We start from the raw sequence: 26,433 nt of genomic DNA, 5'->3' as shown, positions 1-26,433 counted from the left end.
TTGTTGTGGTATTGTATTGTATTATTGTGTATTGTTGTAGTATTGTATTGTATTATTGTGCATTGTTGTAGTATTGTATTGTATTATTGTGTATTGTTGTAGTATTGTATTGTATTATTGTGTATTGCTGTAGTATTGTATTGTATTATTGTGTATTGTTGTGGTATTGTATTGTATTATTGTGTATTGTTGTAGTATTGTATTGTATTATTGTGTATTGTTGTAGTATTGTATTGTATTATTGTGTATTGTTGTGGTATTGTATTGTATTATTGTGTATTGTTGTGGTATTGTATTGTATTATTGTGTATTGTTGTAGTATTGCATTGTATTATTGTGTCTTGTAACGTCGTTCCCTTTCCTGTCTGCCTCCCAGACCTCAGGACCACAATGGAACTAAGCTTAACAACTTTATTGTGATATCCTGATGAATTATTTTATCCCGTATGCCTGTTGGTGTTTTGTATTTTTTAATTTGTCAAATTAATTCAATCAATCAATCTTTCGCCTAAGGCTGCATTTCTACAGGGACAGAAAATGAGATTTTTTTTTAACTCTTTGAGGCTCATATCAGGTCTTCTTATAAGCAGGGAAGAAACTTTAGATTATATATTGTTCTCTCGTGGTCGTTTGCAGACCTGTTCTGTGCCACATGAAGGAAATCTGATCTTTTTTGTTGAAGCCAAAGCAAAACACTAAGTGTTAAATTGCAGATACAAAGAGGTTTGGTTGTTCCTTCACTCGTCTGTCTACAGTAGTTTAGTGTGCACAGCGCTCTGTTAGATACATGTTCTTCTTTCATCCACATGTCTGTGCTCACTCAGTGGCAGCAGGCTGTGTGAAGCTCTCTCATGTCTGTGCTCAGACAGTGGCAGCAGGCTGTGTGAAGCTCTCTCATGGGCTGAGGAGGAGGAAGAGGGTGACCGTGGTTCTGAGAGACTTGTGGAGGGTCTAATGTGTTTCAAACATCTCCTCAGAGAGACAGAGTGAGAGAAAGAGCTTACGAGGGCAACTGCCTTCAGTCCCATGGTGGCCTCATCTAAGTGTGTCTTCATCAATGATGCAAAACACAAACAACCCTATGAATTTTTCAGCAACCCCAGACATGGAGGATGTTCACCTCGGGCTTTACTACACCAAGGAGCCAGGTTTGCTTTACTACACCGAGGAGCCAGGTTTGCTTTACTACACTGAGGAGCCAGGTTTGCTTTACTACACTGAGGAGCAAGGTTTGCTTTACTACACCGAGGAGCCGGGTTTGCTTTACTACACCGAGGAGCCGGGTTTGCTTTACTACACTGAGGAGCCAGGTTTGCTTTACTACACTGAGGAGTCAGGTTTGCTTTACTACACTGAGGAGCCAGGTTTGCTTTACTACACCGAGGAGTCAGGTTTGCTTTACTACACTGAGGTAGGAGCCAGGTTTGCTTTACTACACTGAGGAGCCAGGTTTGTTTTACTACACCGAGGAGCCAGGTTTGCTTTACTACACTGAGGAGTCAGGTTTGCTTTACTACACTGAGGAGCCAGGTTTGCTTTACTACACCGAGGAGTCAGGTTTGCTTTACTACACTGAGGAGCCAGGTTTGCTTTACTACACCGAGGAGCCAGGTTTGCTTTACTACACTGAGGAGTCAGGTTTGCTTTACTACACTGAGGAGCCAGGTTTGCTTTACTACACCGAGGAGTCAGGTTTGCTTTACTACACCGAGGAGCCAGGTTTGCTTTACTACACTGAGGAGTCAGGTTTGCTTTACTACACCGAGGAGCCAGGTTTGCTTTACTACACCGAGGAGCCAGGTTTGCTTTACTACACCGAGGAGCCAGGTTTGCTTTACTACACTGAGGAGCCAGGTTTGCTTTACTACACTGAGGAGCCAGGTTTGCTTTACTACACTGAGGAGCCAGGTTTGCTTTACTACACTGAGGAGGCAGGTTTGCTTTACTACACTGAGGAGCCAGGTTTGCTTTACTACACTGAGGAGCCAGGTTTGCTTTACTACACTGAGGAGCCAGGTTTGCTTTACTACACTGAGGAGCCAGGTTTGCTTTACTACACTGAGGAGCCGGGTTTGCTTTACTACACTGAGGAGCCAGGTTTGCTTTACTACACTGAGGAGCCAGGTTTGCTTTACTACACTGAGGAGCCAGGTTTGCTTTACTACACTGAGGAGCCAGGTTTGCTTTACTACACTGAGGAGCCAGGTTTGCTTTACTACACTGAGGAGCCGGGTTTGCTTTACTACACTGAGGAGCCAGGTTTGCTTTACTACACTGAGGAGCCAGGTTTGCTTTACTACACTGAGGAGCCAGGTTTGCTTTACTACACTGAGGAGCCAGGTTTGCTTTACTACACTGAGGAGCCAGGTTTGCTTTACTTCACTAAGGAGCCAGGTTTGCTTTACTACACTGAGGAGCCAGGTTTGAGGAGCCAGGTTTGCTTTACTACACTGAGGAACCAGGTTTGCTTTACTACACCGAGGAGCCAGGTTTGAGGAGCAAGGTTTGCTTTACTACACTGAGGAGCCAGGTTTGAGGAGCAAGGTTTGCTTTACTACACTGAGGAGCCAGGTTTGCTTTACTACACTGAGGAGTCAGGTTTGCTTTACTACACTGAGGAGCCAGGTTTGCTTTACTACACTGAGGAGCCAGGTTTGCTTTACTACACTGAGGAGGCAGGTTTGTGTGGGCAGGCTGAACCCTCCACCTACAGTATAGTGTGTGGTGGTGGCGCTGTCAATCGCATGAATAAACCAAGGGAACTAACGAAAACCTGCATTCTTTCGAATGACCTGCAGGGGGCGACTCCACTGCAAAAAGAAGTCTGACTACATGTAAGTGAATGGGAAAATGACCGTACTTCTCACTTGATTTATGGCCTCAGTAAACACTTCCTGATGTTCATTTAGTCAATGATGGTCCAATTTCAAGTAAAACAGATGATAGAAAAGACGATGTTGACAGGTTGCCTGATCACGGACCACCAGCAGGGGGCGCTGCGGCTCTTCTCGTCAAATTCACGTCACTTCTGGCTCCAAATAACCAAGATGGCGACGGTGAAAAAAAATGCCACCCTTGAGGCTTCAGTACGCAAGCCTAAAAACGTGGCTACATCCATATTCTTATGGTCTATAATATATGGAATAAACCTGCTGATTGTTGTATTGGCTTGATTGTACTCCGCCATAGGCTCCTGGTGTGGCGTACAGACACGCAGCTACGCTAATCTGTTCAGCGCGCCTGAGAACAGACTGAAGTGTCAACTCGTTACACTCAGTTCCACCTTCTAGTCTGAGATTTCACTTTGTTATTTGGGAACCCCCCAGGTGAACTCCATTTCCTCTAACCAATCACCAGAGAGCTGCATTTTACATTAATTACTCCATTCGGGGGAGAATGTAAAAACAAGCAGTGAGCCGTTTTGATTTCAAAGTAATTGATACTTTTAATCAATTTAAAACACCCTCGATAGCAGGCGGTGGCCACATCCAGTGATTCAACTAGCAAGTAAAGTGTGAACTTGCTACATGGCTACAATGTACAGCTTATTAATGATGTTTCATAGATTATCATTGGTACCAATGTACCAATAGTAGCATTAGTAATTAGCATGGGCCAATGAACCCTGTAGTTCCATTACTCCTCCTTAGTCCATAACGTTGACCTCATCAAAGCCAACCTGATCTGCTGTAAGGTCAAGCAGCCCTGACAGAGAGGCCGAGCACCTCGGCCGGCTAAAAGGTCAGGCCACGCAATGTGACAGCTCCCCCGGAGGCACGGAGGATAAAGAGCTTCTCAGCATGGTACTGTAGTGTACACAGTGTCCAGACCACCGCCCAGTGTGACATGTGACAGACACCCGCTACTCGGGTCCAGTTGAACCAAACAGTGGCCTAAAGGTCAGAAAACACAGGCGTGTGACCAGAAGATCACCAGTTGACTCACCAGCAGCCCAGGTAATGTCAATTTGTACCTTACCTAATACTGTTGAGCTGCCCGTGAGCAAGGCACTAAAGTCCTCTTTCATCTGCTCCAGTGGAGCTGCTCATTATTGTGGCTCTCTCTGCTGTTTACTACACATCTCAAGTGGTCTTTCCTGGTTCAGCTCATAGGTCTTTCTTGTTAGAAGTGAGCCACCACTTACAAGTCGCCCGCTTTGGGGCCAAAGTCATTTAATGTAACAAGATGTACTGAGATAACACGCCTTGTTTTATTTGAACAGAGCCACCCACCCACCATGTATTCCATACAGCCTCGGCTGTCGAGGGGCGAAAAAAAATATTTATTTTCTAGACTTTATAGTTTCTGGGACTCATGGGAGGGGGAGCAAATTAGTTTAGTCATTTCTGGCAGACTATAGTTGAGGTTTTTTTCCGGATTAATTTCTCATTTTCCAATAAAACGTTTTAGTACTCTCTGCATAAATAAATAAAATGCTTTGCGGAGGCACTACAAATGTAAAGCAGCTTCTGTATTAGGCTCTATCAGCAACAACCATCTATTCCCCTCAGCCCTTCACTACATGGAAAGACTTGTTTTTCAGCTCCAACCTCCCTGTTCAGAATGGCTTTGTTTCAGTCTTACAGAACCATATCTTAGTTTGTTTCAGTCTTATAGAACCATCTCTTAGTTTGTTTCAGTCTTATAGAACCATCTCTTAGTTTGGAAAATCACTCAATCAACAAAATGAAGTCCAAGTGTGAGACAGAATTAGACACGGAGCTAAAACAGGACTATAGACCCTTTTACAGTTTGTAAACAGCATGACGTATTTTGTGGGCGGAGCCAAATTCGTTGCAGAAAGTTACAACTTTACAACTAAATATGGAAGATCCGGACGCCTCCTCCACGTATTTTAAAGCTTTGCAGGTTACCTTACACAAATAAGCTAACTCTTTCAATAGGGTGAGGTTTCCTGACCCATACTCACTGTCAGGATGGGTCTAGCATGTAGGATCCAAACATTGCCAAAGTTGCAGTGCCGCACATCGTCATATTCCTAGTGGGAATGTCCAGCATCTATACGCATACCGTATGTCTTCTTCCTGTATTCCGGGGATCTGTCTTGTTTCGGCTTGAGTTCCGTGGAGTTGTGCATACCGCCATGCGTGCGCAACTACCCCTGTGATGTCGGCTGTAAAAGGGTCTATTGGGAGGCATCACCAGAGTGACTGACAAAATAATTAATCTTAGCAAAGCCAGACTCGCGGAGGTTATACCCGGGTTCAGATGCAAGATGTCAACGCTGTTCTCACTCTCCTGCAGTATGTTTTGGTCCGCTACAGGCAGCTACAGGAGTCAGTCAGAGAGACAGATCAGTCAGTCAGACAGATCAGTCAGTCAGACAGGCAGCTACAGTAGCATGAAGAGAGCTAAGCTAACAGTCAGTCAGACAGCTACAGTAGCATGAAGAGAGCTAAGCTAACAGTCAGTCAGTCAGGCAGCTACAGTAGCATGAATAGAGCTAAGCTAACAGTCAGTGAGACAGACAGCTACAGTAGCATGAACAGAGCTAAGCTAACAGTCAGTCAGACAGGCAGCTACAGTAGCATGAAGAGAGCTAAGCTAACAGTCAGTGAGACAGGCAGCTACAGTAGCATGAAGAGAGCTAAGCTAACAGTCAGTGAGACAGGCAGCTACAGTAGCATAGGGTGACCAGACGTCCCCGATTTTCGGGGGCAGTCCCCGATTTCGGTGCTCTGTCCCCGGCTGGAGCTGTCCCCGAAAATGTCCCCGATTTTGGCCACAAAGTCAAATAATAATACTGGCAAGAAACTCGATAACAGAGCATTTGCGGGACCACAAAAGCCTGTCATTGTGCACGTTGTGCAAAGTGCTGCCTGTGTGTGACAGAGTAGATCACAGAGTAGATGTTCTCCCTCTGCCCGTGCCGTGGTTTACCCAGGACCCAGCCGCTTGCAACTGAAGCCCCAGAGGTGGTGAACGAGAGGCGGCGTCTGCTTGCTGCTTTTGCTACCGTCCTTGTTTACCGGACCCCATTCAGCGGGTTATCCATCCCAGTTGTTTTGAATAATTAAAAGTACAGTAAAACTACCTGGTAAGTAAGTGCAGTAACTAACTCAAAACGTTTTTGCAGATAAGTCAGTAACGTTTGTATGTACACCAAACTCCATTGAAAAAAAGTGAAAATTTTTAACATGATTGGCGATGGATCATTGTTATCTAGTCATTAGCCTACTGTTCCCTAAATTGGCCTTCAGCCATCAAAACTTTGATAACCCCTGGTCTAAATTAACACAATTATGGTCATATTTATCTCTAGATTACAATTTTAATCATTAAAATTGCCTTTTAGTATTAACACATTCACTGCCAGCCATTTTTTTTTACTGTAGGTAGCTTCTGCCAGAGGGTTTTTTTGAGGATTCTGGCTCATCTTTCAAGACCCGAGGATTCTTTTCTGCTAAGATTTTGTGAACACAAAATATCTCAAAAGAACTAATAGAATGTGTGCTTTCTCTGTCTAAAAGAGTTAGTTCGTAGAGTTAGTAGTTATGTAGGCATTAGCACTTGAATACAGCATGGTTTCAGCGTCTGAAAATTTAAGCTGAGATAAATAGCTTTTTGTGAAATTCGATAGAACAGTCACTTTAACCATTCATTTTTGGCATCAGTAAGACGTCAGACATCTAAACAATAGTTTTGAACAGTAATTTCCTCCATAACAGCAGGAAACCCCCCTCTACTTCAAACTCCTCCCTCCGTGTGTGTTCTTCTTGGCTGCAGCGGGCGTGTCACAAGCTCGTTTCTGCTGCTGCTGCTGCTGCTGCTGCTGCTGCTGCTCCTGTCTGCTGGCGGCCGCTGGGCGAGGATGGGCTCGCTCGTTTCTTTTGCGATTCTGGTCTTATTTATGCTGCGTGTTTCAAAGTGTGCTGCACCCATAATCTATTATGCAAATTTGCAATCCCCCACCGCCAGCAATCAGCGCGAAAGCGAAAGCGTTTTCGCCAATCCATTTTACAGTATGAGAATGGTTTCATCGCGCGTTCCCCTGCAGTTTTGGCTCGGCTTTTTCTAGAATGGAGAGCACTGTCGCCACTTAGTGGGTCGGTGGAATGGGTTGTACACGTTCGGTGGCTTCAATATTTATATAAGAGATGTAAAAGGGTTAGATCAACGTCCCACCGTCAATTTTTTTTTTTTTTTTTGACGTATTAACACGTCATTGGCAGTCAACCGTTGGATTTTTTTTGACGTATCAACACGTCATTGGCAGTGAACGTGTTAACATGATTTTTTAAATTATTTTGTCAGCATTTAATATTAAATTAGCAGTTAATATGGTCATGTGGCCATTGAATACTTGAAACTGGTGAGCGACACCCTAAACTCAAGGAAAGTGTTTACTGAGGTAATAAATCACTACTGTAATGTTTTTGTTTTGTGGAAATAAATGATCCACCAGTTGGTGAGGTCAAAGAGAGAAGTTGTCACTCTCTATGTTCCTGCCACTCTACACAATACACCAGTATTTCCCATGAATTACCTAGGCTGTCTAATTTGTGGTAAAATGTGCCAGATAACTAGTAACCATTGTAAACTGCTTCTTCCTTCATAGATCTAGCCTCTTACTTTTGCTCTCAAAGTGCACCAGATTGATGCATTTTACTGTAAAATGTACACAATTTTCTAAAAGCCGGGGGGGGCACAGCCCCCCCTGGGCACCCCTAGCGGACCAGAAAATGTCCCCGATTTTCATTTGAGAAATCTGGTCACCTTACGAGTAGCATGAAGAGAGCTAAGCTAACAGTCAGTGAGACAGGCAGCTACAGTAGCATGAAGAGAGCTAAGCTAACAGTCAGTGAGACAGGCAGCTACAGTAGCATGAAGAGAGCTAAGCTAACAGTCAGTCAGACAGGCAGCTACAGTAGCATGAAGAGAGCTAAGCTAACAGTCAGTCAGACAGGCAGCTACAGTAGCATGAAGAGAGCTAAGCTAACAGTCAGTCAGACAGGCAGCTACAGTATCATGAAGAGAGCTAAGCTAACAGTCAGTGAGACAGGCAGCTACAGTAGCATGAAGAGAGCTAAGCTAACAGTCGGTCAGACAGGCAGCTACAGTAGCATGAAGAGAGCTAAGCTAACAGTCAGTCAGACAGGCAGCTACAGTAGCATGAAGAGAGCTAAGCTAACAGTCAGTCAGACAGGCAGCTACAGTATCATGAAGAGGGCTAAGCTAACAGTCAGTGAGACAGGCAGCTACAGTAGCATGAAGAGAGCTAAGCTAACAGTCAGTGAGACAGGCAGCTACAGTAGCATGAAGAGAGCTAAGCTAACAGTCAGTGAGACAGGCAGCTACAGTAGCACGAAGAGAGCTAAGCTAACAGCCAGTGAGACAGGTAGCTATAAGCAGCATGGAGAGCGATGGAACAGGTCTGGACAGCATGCTGTGTTCCTCCTCCAGCAACATGAGCTCTACCAAAATAACCACGACTAATCAAAGTGTGTCAGTATCCTTCATCTTTATCTCGCCTCATCTCATGACTTTGATAAGCATCATTATACTTTAGCTTTTCATATGCAGGGAGACTGAGTCTAGGGAATATAAAAAGTGTGAAACGACCATTTGTCATTTAGCACAGTTGGATTTGGAAGCAGCGTATTTCTACTCCTGCAGAGAAAGTGGTTCTCCGCCCGATCCCGTCAACCCGGCACCTGGTAGTGATATGTGGCTGACATTCATCAACCTCCTCCCTCCCCGTCAAGCCAACAGGATGTGACTGTGCTGCGGGCCAGAGTGTCCCTTCACACCAAAGTAACCTCCACCAAATGTCAGAGCAGACTAAACCAATCAGAGTCGCTCCTGTCAAACCCTAGGCTGGTTGCGGCGGGGGGTCAGGCGTCGCTGATGAAGGGCAGCGTTAAGCGAGTTCTGGGCACATCAGCGAGTCGGGGGAGAGAGGTGAGGGGGGGGGGGGGGGGAGAGAGGTGAGCGGGGGGAGGTGAAGGACTCGGGAGGGGGCGGGGGGGGGGGGTGTAGGGGGGAGATGGGGGTCTGGCAGGTGAACTTGATTAGCATACTGAGGAGGCTGAGTCAGCAGAGCTACAAGGACCCCTGCTACCAGCTTCTCCACTATGTGCTCCACTGCTTACTGTGTGAGTGTGTATAGCTGCTATGCTGCTCTGAGTGTGTGTGTGTGTGTGTGTGTGTGTGTGTGTGTGTGTGTGTGTGTGTGTGTACGTGCGTGTGTACGTGTGTGTAGTAGTAGTTGCATATCATTCTTGTTTGGATCAGCTCCGAGTACCAGATGGGTGGTGTTAATCACCTCGGGACTCATTATGTTGCCTGTCAGTCATAGTAAAGTTACGCTTAATGACTTTCTAATACTCTTTGATTTTCTAAATTCTCTGTCACTACATCCAGTGTGGCACAGCTGACACCTAAGGCCGTTTCACACCGGTGCGGATCTCCGTGCGAATAATCGGCACAGACATTCGCAAAAAAATGTTTTAATTAGTTGTAATTGAAGCTTGCACACCGCGGCCGAACATTCGTGCGGCATTTTATTTTTCCGGATAGACATTGACGTCCGCGGATTTCCGCCTGCGGAAAATACGTTTGACCAATGAAATCCTTTGTTTACAGCTGATGTCATACCTCCACTACTCTTGCCGAACCTCATCAATTTTGGTTTCTCAACATCCAATTTTATACAAACACCATGACGATCAACACCGAAATTAAGGACAATAGATCTTCAGATCGCCCAGCAGCTGGGATTCACTGAAGATGGTAATGTAGCTGAAACAAATTCCTACTTGCTAACGTTGTAAACCACTGTTGTAAATGGATGGAGCTAATGTTAGCCACTTGTATCCAAGTGCTAACTAGCAGTTTAGCATCAAATTTGGGGTCCGCTGCTCCTGCCTCCATTTCACTGAAATGGACGGCAATTTCACTGCCTCCAGTTGCTCTTCATGGCTCGTCTCGCTGCTGTGTCTGTCTGTCTGTGTCTGACGTTAGCCGACTGGTAGCTAGCTTGCGCAAGTAGACGGTGCTGTCCTACTAGACGGGAGCCGGGGAGGGACATTAACTACTGGTTACACTGAACACTCTTTTTCCGCTGCAGAAAATTAATGTGGGACTGTGAATAATTTGCACCGGACCTGTGTGTATAGGTTGCAATGTGGAAAATTTGCACGGAATTTCGTACCACATTCCGCCTCTGCATTCGCACCGCATCTGTGTGAAACAGCCTTAAGCAGCACAACATTATGAAGTATTTGTGAATGGTTCTGACCCGGGTTCTGGTGCCGTGCGTGCACGTGTGTGTCTGTTTGTTGACATGTGGCCTGTTGGCGGGGGAACAGAGAGGGGGCGCTCTTACTTCAGGGAGAGGGAGAAGTCGTTCTTGCTGGTCTCGCTGTTTCTCACCAGGTAGCTGGCCTCCTTACACAGCCGGAGCAGAGACTCTGCGTCTGTCCGGCTGATGGCTCCGTGGTACCAGCTACAGCCAGCAAGCAGGGAGGAGGAGGAGGAGGAGGAGGAGGAGGAAGGGGAAGAGGAAGGTGAGGAGGAGGAAGGTGAGGAGGAGGAGGAGGAGGTGGAGGAGGAGGAGGAGGAGCAGGAGGAGGAAGGGGAAGAGGAAGGTGAGGAGGAGGAGCAAAGAGAAGAGGAAAACAAAGGAAATGAAACAGCATTAATCTCCAAGCATCAAAATCCAACACAAAGGTATCTGATATTAGGAAGACCAATTCAACTGTCTCAGGGCTTAAACGTTTGTCTTTAAATGGTTTCCTCTTTGCATACAGTACATGCAGATAAAGAAATATTTCACCCCCAAATGAAAAATCAAGTCAGTTAATCAGTCAACAGTGTTTCCCCTAGAAAAATGTTCAGGCCTGGAGGGATTTCGAAACGTACCCCGACCGCAACGGTGGGGGGCCCTCGCTGGCGACGCTACACTTTTAGCTAACCTGGTCGCATCTATGTTGGCAATGGCATCCCAAGTATCATCATACTATTATGGGATGCGATGCAAACAGTTGTATTATGGGATGTGCGTTTCCCAGGCAACGACACACGTTGACACGTTTTGGAACAGCGCTGCACGCTGCTCCTAAAAGCAAAATGCTTATTGTTTTGAATGATTTGGCATCTTCTATTACTGTCAACACCAGTATTGTTGTATTGTAATAATATGCCATAAAGCCATAAAAAAAGAATAATAATAATACAATTTCTTTTCTTTTTTTCCTGGCCTGGCGGAGCCGCCAGGCCTGTAGAATGGTAGGAGAAACACTGAGTCAAAATGACATTGAGGTTTGTATGAAAAACAAATATAGAGTGAGTAGTTTCTCACTAACTACAGGGAGACATCTGCCACCAAGCAACACAACGATCAGACTCACAACTGGCTCTCCAGGGGCATGGTGGGGTCCACACGCTCCCCACAGTGCTCCAGGGAGGTCATCTTGGTGTTGACCAGACAGCCGCTGGAGTGGCGCTGTGGTGGCCGACTCTTTCCCTCCTTGGTGGGCGACATGCGAGACTTCTCCACACCATCAAACTGGACTGTAAGGAGGCAAAGTGCAACAGTAAAGAGTTATGTTAGATATGATCCATCCATGTGAAACTATTGTGTGTTGTTCACTGCTCAACATCTTCAAGTCTTGTCAAGTATTTTAAGGTGTCAAGATGGCTGCATTAATAACTTCCATAATATTCAATCATGGGTTTTACATGTCAAACAGCAGCACAATAACAGTAGATATAATATATAATAATAATAATAATAATAATAATAATATATAATATAATATAACAGTAGGTTTACATGTCAAACAGCAGCACAATATAACAGTAGAGAACAGATAATTGCATTTAGAGGTTGGATGACTTGGACCATGCTAAAAAGGAGGGACATACCGGTACTGACATACCGGTACTGTATTTGCGACAGTTGTGACTTTCTCACACACACACACGCGCACACGCACACATACACACACATACACACACACACGTACACACACGTACACACACGTACACACACACGCACACGCACACGTACACACACACACACACACACACACACACACACACACACACACACACACACACTGTTCTGCTCATCCAACTGAAGGACATGTACACAATGGAAGAGGCATAAATCAATCCTTCCTCACTGTGTACATTCCAACAGGGAAGAAGTCTCTCACACACACACACACACACACACACACACACACACACACACACACACACACACACACACACACACACAGACGCACACAGACGCACGCACAGACGCACGCATGCACACGCACAGACACACACACACACACACACACACACACACACACACACACACACACACAGGTTAATCATTAAGCTAGCCTTTCAAAAGCCCCAAGGTCAACTGAGGAATTGACTTGTTTCCTTGGCAACCCTGGTGGGAGGAGCTCAACCCTAGTGGGAGGAGCTCAACCCTAGTGGGAGGAGCTCAACCCTAGTGGGAGGAGCTCAACCCTAGTGGGAGGTGCTCAACAGTTTGATGGGGATCACAGTAGGCCTGGGCGATATGGCAATTTTTTTTATCACGATATGTTTTCTTATATCGATCGATGTCGATATTTATCACGATATAAATATATTAATAATACTAATTGCACATAAAAAGCACGTGAAGAATTTTAGGGGCACAATTAAAATTCAATGCAGAGCGATATAAAATGTATTCGATACGACTCTATTAATCTCTGACCGGTTACAATTAAGTTGAATTCAATTCAAAGTATTCTCATGAGAGAGGCTCAATGCAGCTCATTGGCTATTGTTGTCATTAAATGATAACCCTTTATTTAGTCATCTGTTTGTCCATATTATTCACTTATGGCTTTTTAATGTAACTTGATCCATTTGCATTTTCAGCTTATTATAATTGTTCTATGCTTGTTACTTGTTTTCCCTTATACCACTGGTCTTTGGTGTGCTTATTCTGTTGTGTGTATTACATTATGTTGTTTTAGTGCAATGAACGTCTTGGTCCAAGGCTAGGTGTTGATTATGCAGCTATAGTTAGCTGCTGTTGGTTTGATAAAGGAAGCAAAGACTGTTTAAACCATAGATGTGTAATGTTATTCGGATAGCTGCTATAGATGGTCTATCTAACAGATAGCATAACGTTAGCAAGATTGTCAAGTATGAAGATATTAACGTTAGCGCGTAAGCTAACGTTAGCGTTAGCTAACGCGATGTAGATGCTAATTTGATACCATTCATGACAGCCAGCTACCGCTACCCATAACTACTGTCTGCTGCAGCTTTATCTCCCGTGTACAAATCCACGGCCTGACATATTTTAATTCCATCTGTTTATGTTACTGTTGTTTTGCCGGGCCAGGCTCTAACTGAGAGAAGAGAAGAGCCAGCCGACTGCGAGGCTCTGAGCAGAAGGGATTCTTCCGCAAACGCGTGCATCACATGGTTTATTTTCCATTGATGCCATTGGTTCCACTCAGTGTTGCCTTCAAATACCCCCAAAAAACGACACGTTATTCACAATAAGCATTGCTGTGAGCTGCGGTCATGTTTCTGAGGGGTTTTGAACGCAACACTGAAAATATTTTATCGAAATTACAGCTCATAAATTTATCATCGTTATCGTGGCCATTTTTTTCGTGAAAATTTTCGACATCGTTTTATCGCCCAGCCCTAGATCACAGGTGATCTGTGGTCATGACGTGATTAGCAGAAGCCACTGAGCTTCTGACTCCACAGTCAATCAGGAAAATAAATAAACAGATAGACAGATAGATAGATAGATAGATAGATAGATAGATAGATAGATAGATAAGATAGATAAGATAGATAGATAAATAAATAACTAAACAAATAATTAACATTTAACACAATTTAAAATCTGAGATCAGAGGCGAAGCTAATATGCAAATGAAAGTGAATTCCTGGTTCTGGCGAGGGGTCGTTTGAGGTCAAAAGTATCAACAACAGAGTTGGAGGTTGGGGTAGTGGTGTGTGTGTGTGTGTGTGTGTGTGTGTGTGTGTGTGTGTGTGTGTTGTAAGTATTTTTCCTCTGCCATCCATCTCTATAATTGATGTCACAGCAGTCCCGCCTCCTGGAAAGAGCCTATTTAGAGCCGTGGCCAGGCTTCCCACACAGTAACGCATGGCAGCTTCCTACATCAAACACAGCTGGACTCTGGAGAGCAGAGCTTGCTTCAAGGTTTAAGCTGAGCCTTTGATGGAAGGGGTTAATATAGTATCCCAACCTGTAGGCCGGGGCCCACTGGGGGGCCACGAAGGTATTGCAAGTGGGCCGCCAAATCATTTTCGAAACATTACGATCTTTGTTATTTTATTATTATTATTATTATTATTATTATTATTATTATTATTATTATTATGTATAAGAATGGATTTCTCCATTGTTGAATGATACCATTATTTAATTTGTAATCAATAATCAGCCTATTGTAGACAGCCCCGTACTTTTAGTTTGTGATGTCTGTGTGGTGCCTTTTAATAAAGACAAAACAAAGTGCTCTGAGAAACACATTCTTTGGCCTCAGTGCTGTTTATGTCTCTCATGTGGGCTGTGAAAAGTTCTCACATTTTCAAGTGGGCCATGAGCCGGAAAAGTTTGGGACCTGCTGGTATAGAGATGGTATATGATCTAACTTCTTTCTCTTTCTCTTTCTAAAAAAAAAAAAAAAAAAAACTAATCTAAACTAAACTTGTACCACTGTTCCTTCAGAGGTTGTAGTTGTCATAGACTGTGTTGCATAGTTGATTGCTCTATTGCTGACAAAAATGGATAAAAGCGTCTGCCAAATGACGTAACGTAATGTAATGTAATGGTATATATAGAGCTGGTATATATAGAGCTGGTATAGAGCTGGTATATATAGAGCAGGTATAGAGCAGGTATATATAGAGCAGGTATATATAGAGCTGGTATATATAGAGAATATATAGAGCTGGTATATATAGAGCTGGTATAGAGCTGGTATATATAGAGCAGGTATAGAGCTGGTATATATAGAGCAGGTATAGAGCAGGTATATATAGAGCTGGTATAGAGCAGGTATATATAGAGCTGGTATATATAGAGCTGGTATATATAGAGAATATATAGAGCTGGTATATATAGAGCTGGTATATATAGAGCTGGTATATATAGAGCAGGTATAGAGCTGGTATATATAGAGCAGGTATAGAGCAGGTATATATAGAGCTGGTATATATAGAGCTGGTAAATATAGAGAATATATATAGAGCTGGTATATATAGAGCTGGTATATATAGAGCAGGTATAGAGCTGGTATATATAGAGCAGGTATAGAGCAGGTATATATAGAGCTGGTATATATAGAGCTGGTATATATAGAGAATATATATAGAGCTGGTATATATAGAGCTGGTATATATAGAGAATATATAGAGCTGGTATATATAGAGCAGGTATAGAGCTGGTATATATAGAGCAGGTATATATAGAGCAGGTATAGAGCTCCCAGCTAGCTTGATCATCTCTGTCGCTCCATCACTAGTCTATTTAATGGCCCTGACTGTACATAGCAGTCACTGCACAGACAGACAGGCTCTGTGATCACTACAGCGTGTCAATGGGGATGGGCCTGCAACTGTCTGGAGCCTGTCCTCCAGTCAGACGATAGCATTACACTTGATTGTAAGCTAGCCACGTGGTCTCCTACCCCGCTCAGAGGATGGGCTGACAGCATTGATCAGTCAGTGTAGGCAGGTTACAGGAGACAGCAGCATGTCAACACCTTCCAGCATGCTGCTGCAAACACTAAAGAGGGGAGATGCTAACAGATAGCTGGGGCTAAGTGGGAAAACATGGGGCCAACCTTCTGGGGATGCAGACACAGAGATGCAGCTCCGCCCAAACCAGGTGTTTTAGATTGTTAGTGATTAGTGAATCAAATGTACACATCAGTTTTGTTAACGTGATCTGACTGTAGCCATGTTATCTTTCACGTATCTGGCTGTCTCCACTGTCAATAATACGCTGTCAAACGGTAAGAATTGAGATGGTATTTGTGCCAACAGGCAGAGAGAGACTAGCAGTGAGTGAGCTGCAGTACTCTGGACGGCCTGTGTCTATATATCACTAACTCCCACTGTGAGAGGGAGTCACTCACATCCTGAGAGCTCTCCACACAACACGATTCGACAGCAGGTAAGGACTTTGGGATAAGAGCTGCCACCAGGGGCTCCCCTTCACCTCCAGGTGAACTACAGGTTGAACTCGCTGGCCTTGCACTCACTGATGCATTTCCCCAAACATAAACTCATGGAAATGATTATTCCACATCACTCGACGACCATTGCTATCTTGCCCTCTGCACTGTTGTGCTTCATAGGGCTACGGTTGAATCTTGAAATGACTCCAGCTAGCTCCAGCAGCTAGCTCCAGCAACTAGCTCCAGCTAGCTCCAGCAGCTAGCTCCAGCAGCTAGCTCCAGCAGCTAGCTCCAGCAGCTAGCTCCAGCTAGTTCCAGCAGCTACCTCCAGCTCCCTGGGGGCTGATGCCCGTGTTGCACCAAAGTCCCCGGAGAGAAGATCTGTGCTATTCCAATGTGTTGATCTTATGCTCATCATATGCACCTCATGTGTATGTGCTCATCCTATAGATACACATAGACCTATTGTTCCTCAGACAGCCACTCATCTGACAAACAACATCATGAGATACTAGCCTAGGAGGGGAACTGCTTGACCTTGTCCCCTGATAAAAGCCTGGCTACTCTCTGTTGTACTTCTCTCCATGCATGTATCATTGAAGCCCCTACATGGAACTTTTAACGAGGGTTGGGCATCCACAATACTGATTCTAAAGGAACTGATTATTTAAATTTAGATTCTGCTTATTGATTCCCCAACAAATTTTGCGATCCAATCAGAGAAATGTTTACATTTTCTGGGAAACGGAAGGTCAGATCGCGATGCCTCTGAAGGACATACTATGTATTTTTTCACCCCGAATCCAACGCTGCCACCCGTGAGTGTCTACGAGTTACGGTTGTGGAGATATGTCCGCCCTGCATGCAGGACAGCGGGGGGTTGGGAGTTCCAGGTTACTGACCAAACACTCTATTTCAGTGATTGCTGTCAGAGCCATTTAACACTTATTTTGACACAAAAACATTGCTGAATGCAGCTTTAAGCGACTTTGAGTTCGAGAAAAGCGCTATAGAAATGCCAAGTATTATTATTATTATTATTATTATTATTATTATTATTATTATTATAATAAATGCGTGTGCGCGGGTCGGGACAGTGGGAGGAGCCTGGGTGTTCAGGTGCCTGGCCTGCCGCGGTTTGGACGCCCGGCTGGTCCCAGTGGGACAAGAAATGCAGTCTTCTTTCCGGGAAAACACTACCACTCTTGGCCAGTGGGGGTGCTAAAATCAAAACAAAATGAAAAGCGCCATGTAGCTGCTTTAAAGTGAACATCAACGCACGGCAAACTTGTTTTTATTATTCACTATTACAAATATTCATCCGTCCCAATGATGTTAGTTTTCTACTGTTTCACACTGTCCATCTGGACCGCACACTGACTGTGAATACACAATACAGTGTATGAGTGTGTGTGTTTGTGTGTGTGTGTGTGTGTGTGTGTTTGTGTGTGTGTGTGTGTGATGAACAAATGTGTGTGTGTGAGAAATGGCGTTTCCATGGAAACTGACGGAGGCGATGAGGAAGATGCTCATGCCTGTCGGCGCTGACAGATCACAACATGAAGATCTCCCTGCTTCTCTTTCTTTATCTCTCTCTCTCCTTTTCTATCATCTAACCCTTCCTCTCTCGCCCCTTGTCTTCCTCTCTCGCCCCTTCTCTCTTTTAGTGTTTTCATCTCACACTCTTTCACCTCCAACTCTCTCTCTCTCTCTTGCTTTTTCCTCTGTTTCTTCTGTGTCAAGGAGAGAAAAAGGCAGTGAAGATGAACTGTGTCGAGGTAAATCATGGTTTCCGCCCCGATAAACACCACTGTAACAGCACTCTACGGAAGAAGTAGAACAATAACCGCTTCATTCACCAATAACAGCTTCATTGACCATGTCATCTTCACTAACCTTCACCATGTTCTTCACTAACACAGAGCTTCAGCTACAGGGGCATACTAACACCATACTAACACCACTACAACATCATGTCTGTCATCTGAGGGTCTGAAGCATGGCTACCTCTCTCTGGCTACATCTTCACTAGCGCGTTTGCAAGAACGCCACAGTTAAAGCCTAAAAAAAAAAAAATCGATACCCTCGGTACCATGCAAAAACAGGTACCGAAGTACCGAAAACAATGTAGTACCGACTAAGTACCGAAGTACCGAAAACCGTGACAACACTACGCCGGAGACCTTCGTGTTTCATGTTTGACAATCAAAACAATAGAGGTCGTGTGGACAATAGATGCAAACGAAGTGCAGATCCCTAAGAAACGGCCTAATGTAGACATGGCCTCTGTTCATGCCTGTTACCATTACAAACATATCACTTTACAGAAGTACCGACCGCAGAGACATTCAAATAGCATCAAAACTATCAGAAAAATGCTCAAAAACATATCAGGTTAGGAATCGACCAGCGGTGACCTCACCTCTTCATATTTCCACTAGAGGATCACGTTACGGTTTGGACACCAATATTCCCTGTGCTGATTGATTGATTGCTCATGCCTGGATTCAACAGATTCATCCTGTATACGCTGCTGTAGTTTAGCTTGATTAAAACCTTCCCTCCTCCTCCTCCTCCTCCTCCAGCAAGAGAGGAGTTGATTGGCTATTCTCAGTGGACCTCACCCCATCGGCCTTTCCTGTCAGAGCTGCAGCTTTTCCAGAGGCTCAGCTCTGACAGAAGAGTTTTACCCCGAAGTGAAGCCGGCGCCCAACAAAACAAATGCTATGGTTTTATTTGCGGCGTTTGGAGGGAGTGGGACCCATGTCTGCTATGATTGCCAACACCAGCTAGAAGTGCTGTAGTGTGATGCTGTAGTGTGATGGCTGAAGGTTTGAATGTCAGCCAAACTCATTCCTCCCTTGTCGCTCTCTGGAGCACACACTCACGCACACTCACGCACACACACACACACACACACACACACAAGGACACGACCGACAGGAGATTGAAGAGAGGATTGGCGCACAGGAGAACAAACGTCCTGAGAGGCAGTTTAACAGCGTCTGCAGGCACACACACGCACGCACACACACACACACACGCGCACACACACATGCACAAGACACACATACACACACACACGCACACACACATGCACAAGACACACATACACACACGCACACACGCACGCATGCACGCACGCACGCGCACACACACACACACACTCCCACGCGCACGCACACACACACACATAAAGATGCGGGGGCGTGTGTGTGTTATCAGTGTTGTTGCCTGTAAAGCGCAGCAAATGGAATCTGTGTATCAGATTGAACTGTCAGTCAGATGGTGATTGATGGCTGAAAGGCCCGCCCCCTCTCTCCAGACGTGTAGCTTCCTTCAGAGGGCGCCACAAAACAACAAGACAAAAAAGAAAACGAGGATGTTGGGGGAGGGAGAGTGTGTGAGAGAGGGAGCTGATTGGTTAAGACCAAGATAAACACAGGTCACAGAGGTCAATGTGACATCTCCATAATCAGACTGAGCGCAAAGCACAAGACAACACAATGCAGCACAGTGCATCAAAAAACACTAGGAGAGAGTCTTTTAGTGGCTATATAACACCACCGATTTACCACAAAAATATATAAATACACTGGCATTTAGGAAATGCTTATTTTCTCATTTCAATTCAAGCGAGAAAAGCAGTGGTTTCACTACAACAACAGAAGCATCGCAGCATCTCCCTCTCTGCCCACATTCCTGAGCAAGTTTCTCTAATTAAGACCGGGTAATTAATTCTCATTTATCGCTCCGATCAGAAAGGTTGACGACTCTGCGGGGCAAAGTGTGTCATCGAGCACCAACTCTGTGGGGCAAAGTGTGCCATCGAGCACCGACTCTGTGGGGCAAAGTGTGTCATCGAGCACCGACTCTGCGGGGCAAAGTGTGCCATCGAGCACCGACTCTGTAGGGCAAAGTGTGTCATCGAGCACCGACTCTGTGGGGCAAAGTGTGCCATCGAGCACCGACTCTGTGGGGCAAAGTGTGTCATCGAGCACCGACTCTGCGGGGCAAAGTGTGCCATCGAGCACCGACTCTGTGGGGCAAAGTGTGTCATCGAGCACCGACTCTGCGGGGCAAAGTGTGTCATCGAGCACCGACTCTGCGGGGCAAAGTGTGTCATCGAGCACCGACTCTGTGGGGCAAAGTGTGCCATCGAGCACCGACTCTGCGGGGCAAAGTGTGTCATCGAGCACCGACTCTGTGGGGCAAAGTGTGTCATCGAGCACCGACTCTGCGGGGCAAAGTGTGTCATCGAGCACCGACTCTGCGGGGCAAAGTGTGCCATCGAGCACCGACTCTGCGGGGCAAAGTGTGCCATCGAGCACCGACTCTGCGGGGCAAAGTGTGCCATCGAGCACGGCCTCTGCGGGGCAAAGTGTGCCATCGAGCACTGACTCTGCGGGGCAAAGTGTGTCATCGAGCACCGACTCTGCGGGGCAAAGTGTGTCATCGAGCACCGACTCTGTGGGGCAAAGTGTGTCATCGAGCACCGACTCTGCGGGGCAAAGTGTGCCATCGAGCACCGACTCTGTGGGGCAAAGTGTGCCATCGAGCACCGACTCTGCGGGGCAAAGTGTGTCATCGAGCACCAACTCTGTGGGGCAAAGTGTGTCATCGAGCACCAACTCTGTGGGGCAAAGTGTGCCATCGAGCACCGACTCTGTGGGGCAAAGTGTGCCATCGAGCACCGACTCTGTGGGGCAAAGTGTGCCATCGAGCACCGACTCTGCGGGGCAAAGTGTGCCATCGAGCGGCGCATCGTGGTTTGAAAATGAAGGTTTCCAGCTTTGACGTGTGAAACGATGAACAGATCTGCAGCTCATTAAAAGGCACGGCGTCGTCTGAAAATAGTACTCAACACGGAATGATACCCAGGGAACCAGTAGCTTTAAAAATCACTCTTTCATGTTGATATTAATTCTGTGCACGGGGAAATCAACAGTCTGCAATCATATTTATTTAGAGCACCTCTGCTGAATCCAGTGGATACATCTGTAATGATTCCTCCATCTAGGAATAGGCTTTCTTTCCTTTCATATAAATCCCAAAATGCAAGTCTAATGAGGTTTCCAAGGACAAAGAAATAACTCTGCAAAGTCCCGACAGCTTGTGAATCTGCTCAAAATGAAATCTGCATATCTTTTAATTGCTTTGTTTTCGTCCCCCCTCGCTCGACTTGGATAAAAGGACGCAGACGCTAAGAGAAATGTGCTAAAGTCCTCGAGATAATTAATTCATGTCAGAAAACAAAGACAAAGAGCTCTTCACTATACTGAGACAAAACACTGCCTTCCATTTGGATGTGGATCTCAGATCTGCCCGGTTGAGCGGATGAGGGAGATTCCTTTGAATGGGTCTCGTTTCTTCTTGCTCTGTATCGGAGCTAACCATGAAAGCCTTTACAAACATGTATAGAGAGCCACAGTGAACGTCACTTCCTGCTTCAACACTGTACCAGAGATTTTCATCCGCCATTTATTTCCCCATAGACATTTTGTAACGCTATAATCGGGAGAGACCATAGAACATTTCACTCAGACCGAAACTTAAAAAAAACAACATCGAAAAAATATTTTCTTCAAACCCGCATTTTTTTTTAACGTTTTGGTCCCAGTGAAATGTTATGTGGTCTCTCCCGTTTCTAAATATATCTGAACCGTTTGGTTTGAACCCGTAAAAATCTTTTTATAAGCATTTTACAAAATGTCTATAGATAAATAAACGGCAGACGAAGATCTCTGGTACAGTGCTGAAGCAGGAAGTGACGTTCCACTTTGGCTCTGTATACAGACCCGTAGAGCAGCGGGCGAGCTGGAGTATGTGAGCTATCTTCTGTCTAATGGACGACTAATGTCCTGGTGCGTGACTGAAGGTCTGGCTGGAGGCCGGGGGTCGAGAGAGTGCATTGGAACTGTATTCACCCGGGGGTCGCGGAGGGCGCCGCCCCCTCGGCCCCCCGCCGCCCCCATGTCTGCCACGGCGACCCTTGACCCCGCCGATGCTGAGCGGGGGGGGGGGGGCGACGCAGGCTCAGACAGAGAGAGGATCACCTTACAGCCGGACGCCAGTCTTAAAGCCGCTCACATCGCACCACACAGGGAAGCAGAGCCTTTCCCATGGCGTTATGGAGCATCAATCATCTTCCTGCCCTGTCCTCGCCTGCAGCACAGCAGTGTCGTCTTACATGGGCTCAGTGTAAAGTCCTCCCACTCTGCCAGGGAAAAGCCCATTCCTGACATTAGTTATGCTACACGTGTCTGCTCCCCGGGCCCGGGTCAGTACAGCACTCACCCAGTGGCATTCAAAACAGCAGCACAATCGAGCGGCCCTCTTGCTCAAAAATAGGCTGGTTATTTGGTCCTTATGTCAGATAAGATGGTCAATATAATAATAATAACTTTATTTACATAGCACCTTTCAAAACAACCGTTACAAAGTGCTGTACAGACAGGCAATTACAGTGCATAGAATAACGAATAAAAAAACCATCTAATAAAACCAGATAAAAGATAGAGAATAAAGTAAAACAACACACATAAAAACAATGGTAAAATAAATCAAAATTAAAATCAAGGAAATGCCAAGCGATAAAAGTACGTTTTAAGAGATGACTTAAAGGAGGACAGTGAGTCTGAGATCCTTTCAATATGGCTGAACCTGACGTGAGGACACTGGAGTCCTGAAATGAAATAATCTCAAATCAGTTAGGTTTGTTGGACTGGTGTAAGCCAGCCGCAGAAGGACATGTGGGACAGTTAGGTTTGTTGGACCAGCCGCAGAAGGACATGTGGGACAGTTAGTTAGGTTTGTTGGACTGGTGTAAGCCAGCCGCAGAAGGACATGTGGGACAGTTAGGTTTGTTGGACCAGCCGCAGAAGGACATGTGGGACAGTTAGTTAGGTTTGTTGGACTGGTGTAAGCCAGCCGCAGAAGGACATGTGGGACAGTAGGTTTGTTGGACTGGTGTAAGCCAGACGCAGAAGGACATGTGGGACAGTAGGTTTGTTGGACTGGTGGAAGCCAGCCGCAGAAGGACATGTGGGACAGTTATGAGTATGTTGACAAGAGGAAATGGGGGTCACCACGAGCGCCAACGACCTATTCCAGCAGGCCATTCAGCACAATTAAACTAATGAGGCTTCAGCCCTAAAACCTGCACGAGAGTTAGTGATTTTCTGCCACAGGGAGTCCAGATGGAAAAGTGCATTGATTACCGGCTCACACTTAACGTCACATCATACAGTGCTTCTAACAACTCCTTCAGGAAGTCCTGTTCAGACATCATCATGCAGGTTCCTCCAGCTTCACTGGCATGCTTGGTACTGAAGATGATCCAAAAATGGATGCAACTCCAGATCATTGTAAATAAATATGCGTAATGTCCTCCTTGGTTTGTTGTACAACTCAGACAAGAAGACTTCTCAAACTGAGAACATCACCAAGACGGACATGCAACACATCACGCTTTGGATTTAGCGCGCACACAAGCTCCTGGAGTAAAGAGGGTTGAAGAGATGAATTGGATTTGGTGATGATGAGATGCTGAGATACTAGAACTTCTTTCAAAAAGTGAATTAAAAATAGGAGTAAACTGAAAGAAGGAGATGGAAGATGGATGGATGGATGGATGGATGGATGGAGGATGAGACACGGAGGCAGGACGTGCTGACGGCGTGAGCAGCAACACCCACCGTGGTGGTGCTGGTCACAGGCCATGTGACCTGGTGAGGGCTGGCCTGGCTGGGAGGGCGACTCCAGCACCTCCACCAGGGGAGGCCCGGCGTTCAGCTGGCCCACGGGAGGAGGCCACGGCAGGTCCTTAATCACTTTGATCTCTACTGCAAGTGTCGTCCGAGTCACCAGAAGAAGAAAGGAGGGGAAGCAAGAATGCGAGAGAGAGAGACAGACAGAGAGAATCAGAGAAGAGAGTGTGAAGGAGAGATACATGAAAAATAGATCAGATCAGAGCAAAGCAAGGATGATAGAAAATGCATACTGTGGTGAAGAGCTGGTACTGCAGTGCAAGAATCAGCAGCAGCTGTGGACGAGAACAGGAAGGAAGAGGACAGGACTGAAAGGAAAAGAGAGGTTAGTTTACCTGAGAGGTTAGTTTACCTGAGAGGTTAGTTTACCTGAGAGGTTAGTTTACCTGAGAGGTTAGTTTACCTGACCACACTCTACCTGAGGGAATCGCACACTTTTTCAACCTGGCATCACCAGACTAATTCACAAATGAGTCTGGAAACTCTCAGTGCAATTTCAATTTCCATGGGCTGTTAGTTACCAGTGTTACCACAGAGCAAAATGCCTCTGGACACAATTGGACCGACCTACAACCAATCAGAGCAACGAAACATGTGATGTAGTTCATGTTTGAACGTGCTCCGCCTCCGAACATGCCTCTGTCAGTCATCGTATCAAACACGCCCCCATAATAGATCAACGGTTGTGATTGGCCCGGCCGTTTTCAGGTTTATTTGTTTATTTGTTTATTTAAACGGATCCCCATTAGCTGACGCCGTAACGTCAGCTAGTCTTCCTGGGGTCCAAGACATTAAAATACATTTAATACAATAATAAAACGTTATCAGTGTATTACAAAGAACTAATACAAATTTGAAAAAAAAATCATTTTTACAAAACTCTAGTATTGCATTAAAAAAAGCAACAATAAGAATACAACAGATTAAAATAGCACTATCAAGCTGTTATGTAAGAGAATGTGTTATTGTATATTTTGAGTGTTAAGTATATGAAGTCAAAGTTTCCTTTTAAAACAGGCTTTTTCTCTGGTGTTGCGAATCTCATTTGGAAGACTATTCCAAAGTACAATAGACCTATAAAATGCAGCTCTCTTCATGGAATTGGACTGTGGTCGAGGTAAGCTTATCTGTCCATCACTCGCCCCCCGAGTGGAATATGTGTGAATATCTGTGCAGCAAGTTATGTTACTATAAAAAAATGTAGGAGTCTGGGTGTTAATGACTCTATGAAAAAAAATAAGTAAACTAGCAGAAAGTCTTTCTTTTACAGATGGCCAAGTAAGACGTTTCTTTCACACTTGTTCTATACGAACAACCCAGAACCAGTCTGGCAGCCTTATTTTGTGCAACTTGTAATTTGTGAAGCAGAACATTAGACACAGATGACCATACTACTGAGCAGTAATCTAAATGACATAAAACCAGTGAGCATACAAACTGATTAAAGAGCTTTGAGGTTAAAAATGGTAAACACTTTCTTGTTATTGCCACAGCCCTTCCCATTTTGGAAACCACCCTGTCAATATGTTCCGACCATGACAATTTGCAGTCAAGCCAGAGCCCTAGAAGCTTCACAGTTCTTACTTGTTGTATTGTTTGACCTTCTATTTGTAAATGTATTTTAGGATTCACGGATAACCTATAATTAGATCCAAAAATTATACAAATTGTTTTTGAAATATTAAGAATAAGTTTGTTATTTTTTTATCCACTCATATATTATGCTAAGCTCACTAGACAGAACTTGATTGAGCTCCGAACATGTGGGGGCTGCATAATACAGGGTTGAATCATCAGCATACATTGTTAAGTTGGCCTTACTTATTGCATACGGCATATCATTTGTAAAAATTGAGAATAGAAGTGGTCCTAAGCAGCTTCCTTGTGGAACTCCACAGTACAGGGCCCTACTATTTGATAAGGCTCCGTTAAAATATACTCTCCGTGACCTAGCAGAGAGATAGCTTTTAAACCATAGGATAGCAGAGGACTTAAAACCGTAACTAGTAAGTTTGGAAATTAAAATGTCATGATCAATCACATCAAAAGCAGCGCTAAAATCAAGTAACACTGTACCTACAAGCATTGAGCTATCAATTGACTCCAACCAGTTATCTGTCATTTGTGTCAAAGCAGTGCAGGTAGAATGTCCAGTCCTATAAGCATGTTGGTACATATTTGTTAAATTATTGTCAGAAAAGTAATCTTGTACTTGTTTAAACACAATCTTTTCCAATAGTTTACTTAATACTGGCAAAATGCTGATGGGTCTACTGTTAGGACCACAGAAAGGTGGGGTTGAAATCTGTGTGAACAGGAGCGGGGGCGGGGCAAGACACGTCTGCCAGAGCAAATAAAACCGGAGCTTGCAGATTCGTCAGGTTCTCAGGCTAAGTCTATGTAGTCTCACCCTGGGATCCAGGCTCATTAGAACACGCTGGTAGTCAGTTATCTGGAGACACACACCAGAGATG

The 26,433-nt window shown here is 45.0% G+C and overlaps 1 protein-coding gene across 2 annotated transcripts in view; it reads right to left on the bottom strand.

Moving 5' to 3' along the window:
* Positions 1-26,433, bottom strand: part of shf (Src homology 2 domain containing F) — a 251,849-nt gene that overhangs the window by 11,200 nt on the left and 214,216 nt on the right. For both annotated transcript variants that reach the window (XM_083653041.1, XM_083653042.1), the window contains 2 exons: positions 11,373-11,535; positions 10,349-10,468 (listed from right to left, as the gene is read on the bottom strand). In XM_083653041.1, coding sequence (XP_083509167.1) covers positions 10,349-10,468; positions 11,373-11,535 — 283 coding nt within the window. The remainder of the gene's footprint in view (positions 1-10,348; positions 10,469-11,372; positions 11,536-26,433) is intronic.

This window comes from Poromitra crassiceps (genome assembly GCF_964638095.1).
Source record: "Poromitra crassiceps genome assembly, chromosome: 16".
Taxonomy (NCBI): domain Eukaryota; kingdom Metazoa; phylum Chordata; class Actinopteri; order Beryciformes; family Melamphaidae; genus Poromitra; species Poromitra crassiceps.
The sequence above is the reverse complement of the archived record's forward strand: the minus strand, read 5'-3'. Positions and strand labels throughout refer to the sequence as shown.